Below are 15,412 nucleotides of genomic sequence, written 5' to 3'. Positions count from 1 at the left end.
CTTATTTTCCAACTTTTCTGATATAAAATGGGGTTTCATCTTACTGAACTTCCTGTTTCCTTAAACTTTGGTCTGACAGACTATTTGGAAAAGGTGGCTGTTATACAGAATTAATGAAAAGAGTCTTTTTAATATAAAAGTTTATTTTGTTTCACATCATAATAATACATCTTTTTCAATGATAAAATGTCAGTTATTGTACTGTCCCACAAATCATACTGTACAACTAGTAGTTTTCAGTCATTTTATTTCGAGGGGAAGTTCACTAGACTTTATTTTTTAGAAGAATAATTTCAGAACGTGTAGCCTGAATGGCTGTGGATTTCTTCTTTAAGCCATTTTTCTTTGATATGTCAAAGCATTTTCCAGTCTACCATAGATATTACAGACTATTGACTGTTTTTTACTTTTTTTCCACTCTTAATATTTTGACATGTTCCCCAAAAGGATATAAAATTGTCAATGGATCAATTTAATTTAGCTGCTTTGGTTTCAGATCCTAATCTCAAGCATATTTTGAAAGCTCAAGCAAATTGCAAGCAAACAGAATGGAGACATTTTGTAAAGTAAGTAAAATGGCGATTACTTCAGCAGCAAACAAAGGCCAACAGTCAGAATATTTGCACAATAGTTGCCAAAATGACAACATAACCACTGCTTCCGTGTGGCTATTCTTCAACACATCGAAACACGTGCACATCCACTTCATAACTCGTCTCGTGTCATTGGTTCAGACTTCTCATCCGCCTTAAGTTTGATTTCATCTTCCACAATCTTCCCATCTTTGTTCTGGTCCTGGTTATCAAACATATCCTTAATAACGGTGTCAGCGTCGAGCCCCGGCCGAAGACGACCTTTGCCCTCTTTAACTTGGAGCCTGATAAAGTTTGAAAACTGAAAAAAGACATTGGACAGAACATCTTGCTGCTTACTTCTACATTCTTTTCTTTTTTTTTAAGACGCTAAATTAGATAGACCGGACATATCTTGTCGACTTACCTCCTCAAGAGGGACCTCTTTGTCCCCATTGAGATCCATAGTTTGAAAAAGGGGATCAGGAGTGTCTCCAAGCCACACAAACATGTAGCCTTCAGGCACACCTTTCTGTAGCTCCACCAACTCCAGTTCAAAGACGAGCACTGCACTCCTGGGAACTCCTCCAGCTGAAAGCATCCATCCAGATGAGACAAAGTATGATTAAAAAAACAGGATAAGATAAAAAGAAATGTGCATCTCAGAATCTCCCAGAACTGACCTCCATCTTCACCATGCGCCCAGTGGGGAGGAATGACCACTTCTCTCCTCTCACCCACACACATGCCTTTCAGACCTTCTTCCAGACCCTGAATCACGTTATTGGCTCCCAGAGTTGTGACAGAAGCTGAATCGTACTGGTCACTGCAATGCAACACGTAAGCTGTTATCACTTTTAACAGAGACATTTTAAAAAATTCTCGCTTAACATCTTCCTTGTACCAAAACCTTAAGGCATGCAGGCATATGTGCTGTTGTCATGGATACATAAATGGTTATGTCTAGTTTCAGGACCTTGAAATCTGTCAGACAAAGAGCCAGCAGTGATTACATGCATGAAGGTGGGAGATGCAGTGTAGCAGAATGAACAGCAGAGGGCGCTCACGAGGAGTACAGAAGGGTGCTGTCCATCAAGGAGCAGTTATAGCGATACTGAATGAAATCATCAGCTTCGCTGGTCATATTACATTCCTGAGGCTTGTGGGTAACTTTGATCTCAACTGGATCTTTGGGATTGTGGAAATCAATGACGTGAATGTCAAAGACCAGCACAGCAGAGCCAGGGATGAAGTCTCCTGCAGCCAGAGGGAAAAATAAACAAGACTTTGTGGTCTGTTGCCCCATCTAAATGCATTTTAAATCCTCCTAAATGCATCTAACTCACCAACTCCTTCTTCGCCATACGCCATCTGAGGAGGAATCGTGATCCTCCTTTTCTCTCCGACGCATAGCCCCAGCAGAGCTTTGTCCATCCCTCGGATCACATAGCCCATGCCGATATAAGTGTTGTAGGTGCTGTTTCGCTGGTAGCTGCGTGAAAAGGAAGGAAGTGTTAAGAGCTGAAATTGAAGAAACTTTATGCACCGTCTGAAAATGAAACTTTAGGTTTACCTGGAGTCGAAGGCTGTGCCATCCTGGAAGGTACCATTGTAGTGGTAGCGGATGTAATCTCCAGCTACTGTCCTGCGAGTGCAGCCTTTAGGTACCTCCTTCACCTCCACAATAAGATCATCTTTTGGGTTAAAAACATCAACCATCAGCACCTCGAACACTAGAGTGGCTTGAGGGGGGACCTTTGTTCCTGTTAGAAAGAAAGCAACATTTACATCTTGCTTTTATAAAGTGTTAGACAGGGTTTTAAAAAAATGTGATTAAATACCTACTACAGACTGAAAATGAAACTTAACTGCTTTATGTCCTCAGCAGAAGTGTGAGCTAAGATTACTCTTCCTTTACTGTGATAATTAATCACAGCTCTTTCAAAGTTGCCCTTGAACAACTCCAAGTCACATCTTTTGTGTTTAGTAAGTGTAGAAACAGAAAATGAGACACTGAAGTTTAACTAACAGCAAGCCCTATAATTTAGAAGAGATTCACGAATCTTCCTGCAGCCAGCTCAGCAGCAATGACTGCACACAGCACTCAAGAAGTTCCCAGAGGAACACTTACACCTCCACCAGACATAAAAACGATGCAAATCATAGATGCATACACTTAAATAAAACTGTGGAGCCAACTAGTAAAGGCAACTAACTGAGCACACATCACAGGCATAATCCAAGACCAGTCTGTCGACCCAAAACTCCCAGTAAGACGGCAAATATCCACTGAAAGCAACAGAGTATTACTGTAGAACCTCATCAACTGCTCTCAATATTTCAAAGAGAGCCCAAGTTAGTTTGTGTGACTGTTTATTTTAGTTTAGCATGAAACCTTCAAACTTGCAGTAACACACAACTTTGCCTTGATGTGAAAAGCGAAAAAGGGGATAAAGGCACACCCACAGGAAGGGGTACATGTCAAAAGATAGACCTCCCGATTTTATAAATCGATTTTAACATCATTCAAATGAAGATCAATTTGATCAGAAAATTATTTTTTCATTTCAGCTCTGGTGGACTGAACTGAAAACTATGCCTGCCTGCAGGGTGAACAATAATTACCAACTTTGTTGTAATAGTACATGAGACAGAATTGCCCTTGGATCTAATGCCACCTTCATATTTGTAATATGGAGATCCAATTTCTTTACTACAAAAGTTTAATACCAAATACATGCAAAATAATACTAAAAACCATAATATAAGAATTTGGGTGATCAAAGCTGAGAAATATTCTTGTTAGACATCTAAAATGATTCACAGGACATCATTATTAATTCTACACAGGTGAGCAAAAAGGTTAAAGCCACATCCATCTTGAATGTTAGCCTGTACCATGGCCGTTCTCTCCAAATGCCAGGAAGGGTGGGACGATAATGATCCGTCTCTCCCCAACACACATGCCCAGGAGACCCTCGTCCAAGCCTTTAATGAGGTCGCCTTGTCCCAGGTAGGTGTCATAGGTTCCATTCTTCGAGTAACTGAGTAAACACAGTTTCAAGTTCACGTAAAGCACAGAAACAAAGAAGAGATGCCTGTACGCAAGGAAGTGGTGGGCTACAGTGCAGCTTCACCTGGACTGAAAGGTTTCACCAGTCAGCAGGGTGCCATTGAAGTGGTAACGGATAAAATCCGATGCTGCAGTAACACGGCTGCAGCCTGTGGGCTTGTTGAGTGTGCGGATCTGAATCTTGTCCTCGGTGTTCCACACGTCCAGCAGGAGGACGTCATACACCAACACAGCGTCAGGAGGAATCACTCCACCTGTGGATTCAGCAGCACAGTTGACACAAACCAGCGCGCATGACATCACCAGCAAAGCACTGTTAGTGTGGTGGTTTTGCTCTGCTGTACCTGTTCCAATGCTGCCATATGCCAGGTGTGGCGGAACTGTGATCCTCCGACGCTCGTTGACGCACATACCCTGCAGACCCCGGTCCATCCCTGCGATGAGCCTGCCCAGCCCCACCTGGCTGATGAAGGCTTTGCCACGGTCATGGCTGCAGAAGTAGGAAGGTGGATGACAGAAAAGTATGGGCAGAAATGTGAAATTAGTTGTAACCTGAGGAAAAAACATACATATATGTATTTGCAATGATTTGCGTGGCAACAAACATCAACCCCCCCTTTTCTCCACCTACATTTACTACTTGGAAACCAATCGCAGCAAAAACACTGGGCCACACTGAGGTGACCCAAAGTCTTGGTTGAGGTACATTTAATTACACTGTTATACTGACACGTCTGCAGTTATTATCTCAGCAGAAAACTTGTGAGCCAAAATTAATTTCACGGTAAGGACTGAATTCTTCAGATTACATCTGCAAGAGCAAACACGAAACACTGTTGATGTGACTAACGTCAGTTTGTTCACATAAACATCGACAATTAGAGAACAAATTCAAGGGATTTGCATCTCGTTGAAATTTTACCTGGAGTCAAACTGTTTCCCGTCTTCATATAAGGTACCGTTAAAGTGATAGCGGATAAAGTCTTCTATTTGCACTTCTCGGGGACAAACTTTCGGTACGTCGTACCGATCCACAACAACATCCACCAACGGCCCGGTGCTGCAAAACACTACGTGAAGAAAAAGCAAAAGCTCGAAGGATATGATCAGATCCATTTGCAAACCAGGAAAACGACAGAGCAAGCGAAGGGACTATAGCAGCCAGCCAGAGCGATGATGTGGTTCATGAAGTGGAAAGAACTGAGAAAAAGGTACTGCAACAAGTATGGGGCGGTCCGGCTGTGAAGTGTGATGGAAAACTAATACAGCTTCCGGTTATGCATTCCAAAGCAAAAGCCATATGTGTGACATTCACTTAAATAAAATCGAACGTTATTTCACTGTTGAAGATGGAGGTCAAAGCTTATTTATCACTCTATTACAGATTTGCAAAAGACATTTCTACCAATAAAAGTAAGCTAGATGCTAAAATAAACTGTGAAAACATGTGACCCCCTTCATTTGGTACAAAAACCAAAAATTTTTTTGTATGAAATATTGGAAACTTCAGCGGTTCCATGCCAGGAATGCTGCAAGTACATAGAACTGATGCACGGAAACATCCATCCATGGGGCCAATCCAAGCTGCCACTGAGGGTAAATAAGTAAACTAAATACTATACACTTGCAACATAGGTACCCTCAGTAGGTATGTTTAATTTTGAATTGTGATAAAAACTGAAAAGACAACTAGGCCTAATTTACAAAATACATATATATATTTTCACTCATCGGCCACTTTATTAGGTACACCTGTTCAAGCACTTGTTTACATAAATAGCTAATCAGCCAATCACATGGCTGCAACTCAATGCATTTAGTTATGTAGAGGTGGTTAAGACAACTTGCTGTAGTTCAAACTGAAACGTCAACCAAATAACCACTCGTTACAATCAAGGAATGCAGAATACCATCTCTGAACGCACGTCAAACATTGAAGAAGATAGGCTACAGCAGCGCAGACCACACCAATTCATTCATTCATTCATTTGGACAGCCCTTGTATGTATGTATGTATATATATAAACTGGTTCCTTGAACTTAACAACGAGTTCACTGTACTCCAATGACCTCCACAGTAATAAGGAATCAATCCAACAGAGCACCTTTGGGATGTGGTGGAGCGGGAGATTCGCATCATAGATGTGCAGCCGACAAATCTGCAGCAACTGCTTGCTGCTATCATGTCGAAATGGACCAAAATCTCTGAGGAATGTTTCCAACACCTTGTTGAAAGTATGCCACTAAAAATTAAGGCAGTTCTGAAGGCAAAAGGGGGTCCAACCTTTTACTCGTAAAGTGGCCGGTGGTTGTAAAAAAAATAATTATATATGCAGTATATATCTATCTATATATATATATAGATAGATATATATTCTACAGCTGATAAAGTTAAACAAAGGTTTGACAGCACTCTTCACGGTGCCATACTGACATGAAAGTAGATGTAACGCCACACATAAGACTGCTTTTGCTTCATGCTTTTAGTGCAGATGGAAAACCGACCTCACATCCGGCTTTGTTCCAGCTCTTTTTGGCTCACTTATCGTATCTTTCGGGTCGTTTGCTCCAGAGAGCTGAGGGAGGAGTGGCCCCAGGCCCCCACCCACTTTTTAAAGGAATTCTGCAAACGTGTAAAGCCTGACTCAGATACCTGACCCCATGTTTCACTCAGGAGCCCAAAACCCCTGAGTTATCTATTGGCGTTTTAAATTAATAGTGTTAGTCCTTATATTGGGAATTTTTTACCAAGACATATCTTCAAAAGTTATAAGGAGAATAATGAATAAATCTGTCAGCCTCAGATCAGTTTTTATCCTCTGGGTCCTAATAACCATCCCAGCAGCATAACTGGCCTGCAGGCCTCCACCATGATTAGTGTAGAGCTTCATCAGATTCTGCCGAGTCAGATATTGGATTTGCCCTGTGATGTGTCAGCTAAACAGGTGGAATGTTAAGTTCACCAGTGCATGTTTCAGCTTGTCATTAAAAAAAAAAAAAAAAATCCGAACAAAAACTTTGCTTTCAAAAGCTCTTCAGGCAGCTATTGAGAGTTGATGTACTCTACGATTTTTTTTGGCACATTACACTTTAATATTCAAGTTCCACTAATTGTGCTATTGATAAATACCCTTCTGTTTTCATTATTGTTACATTTGGGTTTGTGTTCAGGTTGGTCTGTTAATGTTAATGACCCTGTAAAAACCTGAAAACTGGACCTTTTCCTCCTTTAGGTCCAAAGTGTGACGTCTGCGTCTAGTAAACCAGAATGACCACAATTTGCACCGGAAGCAGAGAGCTCTGCCTTCACAATAATTCATAAGAGCGGCAATTTCAAGAACCTGGCTTTAAATAATACCTGCCTTGCACCGCAAATAGATTATTTTACAGCCTATGTTTGAAAATAATGTTTTATGGAGAAGATAACTTAAAGGAATCTCAAATAAATTTCAGGATGTTTAGAAATTGATCACCAAAGGCACGTTACTGCTTGTATTTTGAAAGTCAGAACCAGATGTTCTTGTTTTCAGCATCTGTTTCTACAGGGATTTCAGAGCCTACGTGCAGACAGGCATGAGCTATCCCTGGTAAAGAAAAGGAAAGAGTCCGGACCCATTCAAATAAGAACAGACTCCCATCGGAGCCGGTGGATGTAATGATGCTCCTGAGAAGCTTGTGTCTGGCCTTTCTCATCCTGGCTCTGGTGGAGGCTCAGTATGAGAAGTACAGCTTCAAAAGTTTCCCTCAGAAGGACATCATGCCGCTGGAGTCCGCGTACAACTACGCACTGGAACAGTACTCTGCGCAGAACTGGGCAGAGAGCGTTAAATACCTAGAGCTGAGCCTGCGGCTCCACCGGCTGCTGCGGGACAGCGAGGCTTTCTGCAGCCGCAACTGCAGCTCCATCAGCAGGGACAACGACGTCCTGTTCCCAGACAGCAGCCTCCGCGTCGTGCGCCACATCCTGCTGAGGGCTGCGTGCCTTAAAAAGTGCAAGGCGGATTTTCCAGTGTTTAACCTCTCCTATCCACGGAGGGATTTATTGGAAACTTTTGAGAAAAGGATACCGTATCGGTACATTCAGTATGCATACTTCCAGGTGAGACCAAAGGCTGTTGTTATGTTGAATGATGCACCAAATAGTGGCTAAACAGATGTGAGCATTTTATTATGAAACAGAACGACCAGTTATGAAGTCATTGATTTAGGAGCTAAAGCGTAGGAACATATGGTTTGTGAATTAAGCGTTCCAAAAACTGTGCGTAACAGCCGCAAACACGCTACAAAGGCGTCCACTTCTGGTTCCTCTAGGCTGGTAGACGTGGTTTGATTCACCGAGAGGACACTTCTAGTGAGGAGTGTAGTTTCCCTGCTGCTTTGTTGCACCCTCCTGCAGACCGAGTTGAGCATGTGCCACGTCTCTTCCAGTGTTCCCATGAAAACAATCCCCCTATTCTTCTCCGTCTGACAGAGCACTGGGTACTAGGTTTTACTTTCAGGGCAAACATTTTGAGAGTATATGGGTGTAAACTCGCGTGAAATGTTTAGTAATAGGCAGGGGATGTCAATATTGAGCGCATGCATCATATAGGTGAAAAAAACTGATCAGCCACCATCAGAAGCCCCTGTTGTGATCCTTCACATTTGTTATTTATTGACATAACGAAAACACAGGTTTTAAATGATAATTGCCTGAGACACAGGGATCCCAAAACACTTAGATGCATCAGGGATTGGTATCTCTTAGTTTGAGTGACAGAGTGTGTTGTTATGTAGTATTTTTGGAAATCCCGGCTCACGATGGCTGTCATCATGCTTTGCATTGTTCTCCAGCTTAACAACTTGGAGAAGTCTGTGGCAGCAGCTCACACCTTCCTGAAAAAGAACCCAAACGATACCCCTTTGACTAAAAACATGAACTACTACAAGACGCTGTTTGACGTGGAGGAGTATCTTATCGACCATGAGGAGCAGCCGTATGAAGTTGGTAGCTCAACATTTCCATTGTGCACCTATAAAAAGCATGCTGTTTCAATCCTACTTACCTAAAAGAATGTATATCTTTGCTACTCAGAGTGTTTTCCTCAAGAGTGTGACGCTCTACAACAGCGGAGACTTCAGCAGCAGTGCCAGAAACATGGAGCAGGCCATCACGCAGTACTTTGAAATTTATAGCCTCTGCTTAGGAGTCTGTGAGGGCTCGTATGAGATCTTAGAGTTCAAGGACTTCTATCCAACCCTGGCAGGTAAGAAGAGAGCAGTTGAGGAGCAGCTGCAGTAGGTTTGAGACACAAAATAACATTTTCTCTGTCACACCTCCCCCAGATCTCTTCTTTGATGTGCTGAAATGTAAAGTGAAATGTGAGGAGCGCCTGACACCCAACGTTGGAGGCTTCTTTGTGGAGAAATTTGTGGCCACCATGTATCACTACCTCCAGTTTTCGTATTATAAATGTGAGGTCCATCATAAAGGAACACTCTGAATTTAAGCTTTTATTTGAGAGTCTCTGTCATTCTCTTAAAATGTGTTATTGTGTCACACTTTCCAGTGAATGATGTGAAGAACGCAGCTCCCTGTGCAGCCAGTTACATGCTGTTTGACCCCAATGACCAGGTGATGCAGCAAAACTTGGCCTACTATCGTTTCTATCGGAAGCAATGGGGCCTCAAGGAAGAAGATTTTCAGCCTCGGCCTGTAAGTAAATCTACTACCCATCCTGACCCGTCAGCTCTTCAGGAATCTGGTGGATGAAAAAGCAGGGAAATGGTTGCAGAAAACAGTGCTGGAACGAACATTAACACAATCTCAGGCCTGTAATTAGAAGCTCATATAGTTGTGTAAAAGCAGACTTGTTTTCCCCTTTGTACATGGTGTAGATTTGACAGCAGCTTGTGTAAAGCAGTTGTGCACGGAGCTGTGGTGGTACACCAACTGTGTTGCTTTCTAAACGAAACTTGGCAGCCTGCTGTGACAACTTTAAGGCTTATAAAACGGGCAGAGAAAAAAACTGTAAACAAAAACCCTGCAGCCCAAATTTGTAGCTTAGTCGCTCACATTTTGGTGTTGTAAAACCAATTCACCTGCTGCTCAAGCTTACACAAGTGCTGATGTCTTTTATTTTACAGGAAGCCCTGAGGTACTTTAACCAGACAACCAAGCAGAAAGAGATGCTGACGTTTGCACAGAACTACCTACAGACAGATGATGAGGTTTGTTTCTACTGTTGGTTTTTACAAATACACCTGAAAGATGTAGTGAACTTAACTCCCACTCCAAGCAGTCATTGAACACTGAAACCTAATATCTGGTCATTAATATTACATATTTAGTTTAATATGAAAATAATCCATTATGTCTTTGACTCCTCTACTTCCCTGACTGCAGCTGCTCACTCTCAACTCTGTCATACATGAAATCTAAGCTGTCTGAATCTTTCTTTTTAAAACTGGAGATTGGTAGTCCTATATCTACTGCTTATATCACTCATCAGGCATGTACAAAGTCTATACTGCCATTTTGATAACGTAAAATACTTCATTTTTATTGGAGGGGTAATAATTATTTCTGTCCTCAATCAAAAATAAGGAGCAGTATCCAGTTTTCCATTCACATAACCTGAAGCAATCTTTTGAAAAGCGACAAAAAAATAAATGTGAATCAGACATGTTTCCATTGACTGATATGAGGCAAATATAGGGTGGCAGTTTAGGCAATGTTACTAGTGATATTTACTTAAAACAAGAGGCAGTTTGTGTTTCACATCCTCAAAATGCAAATAAAAAATGGCAATGGAAGCCTGGACAGGGTTTTTGTCTGAACAGCACTGGTGCATGGTTACTGCATTACATAAAGTAAGGGGATCATGTTATTTTGCTATCATGGGATTTTGCTTGATTGTTTGTCACATGGCTCATGAGATTAAATCATCCACCTACGTTGCCAGGCATTAAGCCTAATTTCCCTTAGAATTGTCTCAAACTAAGTAAGATAACCTGAAAGTATTTAAGTGGCAGCCATGATAAGAGCTGGTCAGATTCTCTAAATGCTAAGCAAAGGTACTTCTAAGGAGTTTTTTCTTTTTCTTTTATTGCCTTAAGCATAGGAACAACCAGACATGTCTTCACAAACTGAGAATTCCTTGTGGCTGCAACATTTAAAGTGAAGCTCCTCTGTTGTGCAGTTACACTGACTGGGTTTCATGTCGATACATTAAACAGGTGGATGTGCGTGAGCAACCAATCTCAATCCAACAACTGTATATTTCCCCTTTGTGGCCTTTTCTTTTCCTTTTTTTAAAATTTTTTTTACATTGCTTTAATCTTCCAACTTTAGTAATGAAGTAACATTTTTCCCTTGGCTGTCTGTTTATTATGTGGCCTGCAGCATCAACAGGATAAAAGCACACCCGGTGAAGTATCCAATGTGGTTTTGTTGGTCATCACTGAAAGAGTTTTAAGCCCTTTTCACACAGAGATTGCACCATGATGTTACAAAGAAAACAATCTCAATCTCTTGTCTTTTCACATTCATCCTGACCGAATAAAGGCGATGCAGTGCCGTATGGCGGTGCTCAGTGTGTACCCGCTGGCTCCATTTTCTGACCTAAATGGTTGAAGCTAGCCCATGATTGATGGTGATGGACTGGAGGTTCCTCTAATCATGTGCCGAGTGTTTTTTAACATTCCGTATTTTTCCATACACTTCTATCAAGATAGTTCCCATGTAAGAAGGTTAATGCTGTTGAATAAATATAATGAATTGGGCTACTGTGAAACAAAATGATCAAACAAAATTGACTTCTGTTTGGTTTGTTGGCATTTTTGTTGATAAAAGGTGTTTTATTTATAGAAATGGACAAATTGCACACTGAATTTTATCAAAATCCTACATCTAGTTCTGCTTATCTTTTTACAGCAATAGCATTCCAGAGAAAAAACAGAATAATCAAACTTCCATCAGTCTTAATTATGCTGCGGCAGAGGTTTCAAAGCCAGGCATCTCAGTGCCTTAGCAGATAAAATCTAAACTCTACATGAGCTGACAAGATTAAATGACACTTAAATGCAGCACAAGAAGAGAGGCTTGCAGATTAAACACAAGCTCCTGTTGAAGATACAGAAAGAAATGAGGATGAAAGGGAGAAAGCTGGGGGAAGGCTCCAGAGGAAGTGGGTGTGGAGGTGGGTTGTATTTTCCGCCAACAGAGTGTGGTATGTGGCTGGGAGGTGTTGGCCTCTGAGACTGTGCCACATCCATTTAACTTGGGTTAGCCCCTCCCAGCTGTTGACACACTGCCTGGACCTGAGAGTTCAGGCTGAATTACAGGGTACACATGCGACAGATTTATAGTAATAAGAAAGGAATACATCAGTTTTTTTCCAGCTAGAACGGGAGTAAGATAGCAAACTGCTTACTTTCTGTTGACTGATTGTGTTTCCTTTTAAATTTTAGGACATGGTCAGTCCGGAAGAGATGGCAACCTCTCGCTCAGAAAATCCTGACACTGAATTCGAGGGTATGGGAGACTACGAAGAGTCCTTCCTGGCTGAATGGTGGCAGGAACCCAAAACTAAGTGGGACACTGGAGAGGTTGCGGACTGACGTCTTTTTCATCCATGAGCAGAAAGCTACTTCTTCCAACTCTGCCTTACCTCTTGTGACAACATACCAAAGACCTTTCCACAAACAGACGTCCTCATTCCCAACTGTGTTAAGCAGAAACAAACACTCATTCCTTTTCTCTTGCACCCTGCAGTATCCATCATGTTGATCAAATTTAGGGATTGACATATTCAGTCTTGGGCTGCCATCAGCCTTTTTAAAAAAAAAAAAAATGCAAATGACTATTCTACAGTTATAGCTCACATTTGTTATTTAATGAAAGCTGAATGCATATGTGCTGTGGTATAAGGAAGGTGACATGTAGCTTTTCTTATGCAGTCATTCTAATTAAAATGATATTTTAATATAAGTTTTCCCATTTCACCTCTTGATGAGAAATCTGTCGGACATGAAACAACAAAAATTTAATTTAAATAAGGAATCACAATAGTACTTTGAAAAGATCAATACCAAATTAATGATGGTAAACCAAAACAGGGCCTCAAAACAAGAAAATATGGTCAAACACACAGGTAATTATTCAAAAGAGCAGAAATCATTTGGTGGGAGGGTAATCTGAACCTGAGGGCATACTGATGATACAGGCTTTGGGGTACCACTGGTGGTTGAATTAAAAAAAAAAAAAAACTGTTTTATTGAAAGTAGAACTTTTTCTTCTATTTGGAATTGAGAGGACAATATATATATATATATTTTTTTTGTGGATTTTAGCTGCTCAACAGTTTGAGGCCGCTTTGTTCATGTAATTTTGTCTGTTATAATGCTCTAAATCAGGGATCTCGGGGCCCTCGAGGACCACTGTCCTGCAGGTTTTAGACGTTTCCCTGCTTCAATCCACCCGATTCAGATGAAATGGATCTCTTCAAAAGATTGTTAAATTCTGCACACAGCAGCTAATGAGGCATCAATCTAAATCAGGTGTGTTGAAGCAGGGAAACGTCTAAAACCTGCAGGACAGCAGCCCTTGAGGTCCGGACTTTGAGATCCCTGCTCTAAAGATTAGAATTGGGTGACAGATGTGGACTGCCGGCAGGTCAGTTTAGCATCTATAGCTCTTTTGTTTCGGAGTTACTTTGCTCAGATATGTGAAGAATGCGGTTTGGGCTCATCCTGTTGAAACAGGCCTTTCTTGAAAAAGAATGGCAGCAGATGTCACTCCAAAACTTGGATGTATTGTTCAGCATCAATGGTGCCTTCGTAGGTTTAGTGCAAGTTTTCTGTAACACGTGTACCAATAGACTTGCATATTATTACAGAAGGCCAGAAGGATGCAGGATCAATGATTTTCCAGTTTATGTCTTCACCTCAGTCCACCTTAAATGAGCTTGGCCCCAGAAGAGGCAACAGTGTTTCTGGATCTTATTCATATCCGTTTTATCTTGACAAAGAAGAGTTTTAACTTTTGTTTGTGGATTCAGTGACGGACTTGAGCTCCAAATTTGCAGCAATGTTACTTTGAGAAGTATCATTTAAAAAAAGTCTAATTATCTACTCAGTCTCCTCTTCTGTGCTTTGAAGGGATTCGAACTCTCTTTCTCTATACCCGAACACATTACTGACCTAAGGTATTTGCTTTTTTTCTTGCATGACACAACTTTTTCAGGAATTAGTTTTACGTGTCCCAATGTTTTTGCAACGTGTTGCTGCCATCGAATTTAAAATGATCACAAAAAAAAACCCCAAACTCACCATTTTCAGCGTTTGATATGTTGCTCTTGTTCTATGTTCAAGTACACATCGTGTTTAATGATTACCAAACCCAAAAAATTTACTTTATTAGTCTAACCATTAAATTCCAAAAAAGACAGGCAGTGAGATTTGAGAGTAGGGGTGGTGGTTTCATGTTTTAATGGTTTATTTTCTTCTTCACTTCAATCCAGCTACAGGCATCAGTTAATTATTTTCCATTGCTTCAGTTCAAAAGATAGTGTCGAAAAATATGGGGTATGCTGCATCACGCGTCTTTTTTTTTGTTCCCGATTGTATTTCATACCCGCTCTGTACATATTGTAATCATAACAATAGTGCATCTACCATAGTGCAAAGCTCAAACAAACTGACCTCATACAATCTGACAGTATCACACAAGTTTCCTCTTGGACCCCAAACCAGATCTTTTTAATCTCATTTACAGCGAGGATCAATATAAAGTTTCTGTGCCGAGACGGTCACTCAGGGCCCAGGCCTATCAACAAATATACAAAAGATTTAATTTGAATGAGGATGGCAAGGTCATGGAGGGTGCTGTCTTCAGGAGAGATTTGCAGATGCAGGTTGTGTCAAGATACGGAGAGCTAAATGTTTGCAGAAACAGATAAAACTAATCATTTCAACATAGCTTTCAATAAATTTTCATACATCGCATTTAACATTCATTATATTTTGCACATATTTACAAACAGGTGTGCATACACTGGGCAAGTGCTCCTTTTCTGTAGATACATGACATAAAAATTGGTTTGAATGTGCTGCCTTTTATGGAATCATGGCTGCAGCGAACAACAAGTTGTAGAAAGAGATAATCCTCTAGAGGTAAAAACCTGCCTATCTACCTGTGATAGGAGTGTTAAAGTGTAGGTGGACACAACTGCTCCTAACATTAATGTAAGCGCACATACATTCTTCCTTTCTTTAAAAATATTTTACACCCATACATTCACTCTTGAACAGACATACAGAGTAAACCTACTAACTTTGGAAGAGGTGAGAACGCACAGACAGGTAAAGTGGAATGTATGTCGGTCGATCTGACGTTGAAAACACTAAGTTACGGTCATAGTTCAGTGTTATTTAAAATGATCCCAAAACCATAACACCGAGCTTCCCTTTTTTATACCTGAAAACTTGTTGGGAGGGGGGTGGTTAGGACACCTCAAGTTAAAACAAATCGGTCCTTTCTTTGGAAAACATCCTAACAGAATCTCTTTTTAACTTTTCACATTTCCTTGTTGTCAAAGGTTGTAGATTAGAACAGATCACTGTCCCTTTTAAGATGCACCTAGTTAAGGTCCAAGCCTCAGGTCTCCCTCCTTTAAGAAAAAAGGATACGACTCTGTTCCTGGAACACAATCTCGGTCTGTGTGCTAGTCCAGCATTTATCTGTGGGCTCATTTAGTGGCAGGTCTCGTTTGTGTGTAGGCAGGCA

At 41.0% G+C, this 15,412-nt stretch overlaps 2 protein-coding genes across 2 annotated transcripts; one reads left to right on the top strand and one right to left on the bottom strand.

The window, feature by feature from the left end:
* Positions 1-125: 125 nt before the first annotated feature.
* LOC140273285 (peptidyl-prolyl cis-trans isomerase FKBP10-like) lies at positions 126-4,883 on the bottom strand. The gene is made up of 10 exons (XM_072368805.1): positions 4,568-4,883; positions 3,990-4,135; positions 3,710-3,899; positions 3,471-3,616; positions 2,146-2,335; positions 1,919-2,064; positions 1,640-1,829; positions 1,256-1,398; positions 1,000-1,163; positions 126-894 (listed from the first exon to the last, which is right to left on the bottom strand). Exons 1-10 carry the CDS (start codon positions 4,759-4,761, stop codon positions 706-708), a joined length of 1,698 nt encoding a protein of 565 aa, XP_072224906.1. The 5' UTR covers positions 4,762-4,883; the 3' UTR covers positions 126-705.
* A 2,303-nt stretch (positions 4,884-7,186) lies between these two features.
* Positions 7,187-12,765, top strand: p3h4 (prolyl 3-hydroxylase family member 4 (inactive)). Its single transcript, XM_072369380.1, has 7 exons — positions 7,187-7,744; positions 8,479-8,628; positions 8,720-8,891; positions 8,971-9,099; positions 9,195-9,340; positions 9,772-9,855; positions 12,097-12,765. Exons 1-7 carry the CDS (start codon positions 7,301-7,303, stop codon positions 12,244-12,246), a joined length of 1,275 nt encoding a protein of 424 aa, XP_072225481.1. The 5' UTR covers positions 7,187-7,300; the 3' UTR covers positions 12,247-12,765.
* Positions 12,766-15,412: the final 2,647 nt, after the last annotated feature.

The sequence above is a fragment of the Leuresthes tenuis genome, unplaced genomic scaffold (genome assembly GCF_036924035.1).
Source record: "Leuresthes tenuis unplaced genomic scaffold, fLeuTen1.0.hap1 SCAF_17, whole genome shotgun sequence".
NCBI classification, from domain to species: domain Eukaryota; kingdom Metazoa; phylum Chordata; class Actinopteri; order Atheriniformes; family Atherinopsidae; genus Leuresthes; species Leuresthes tenuis.
The sequence above is the reverse complement of the archived record's forward strand: the minus strand, read 5'-3'. Positions and strand labels throughout refer to the sequence as shown.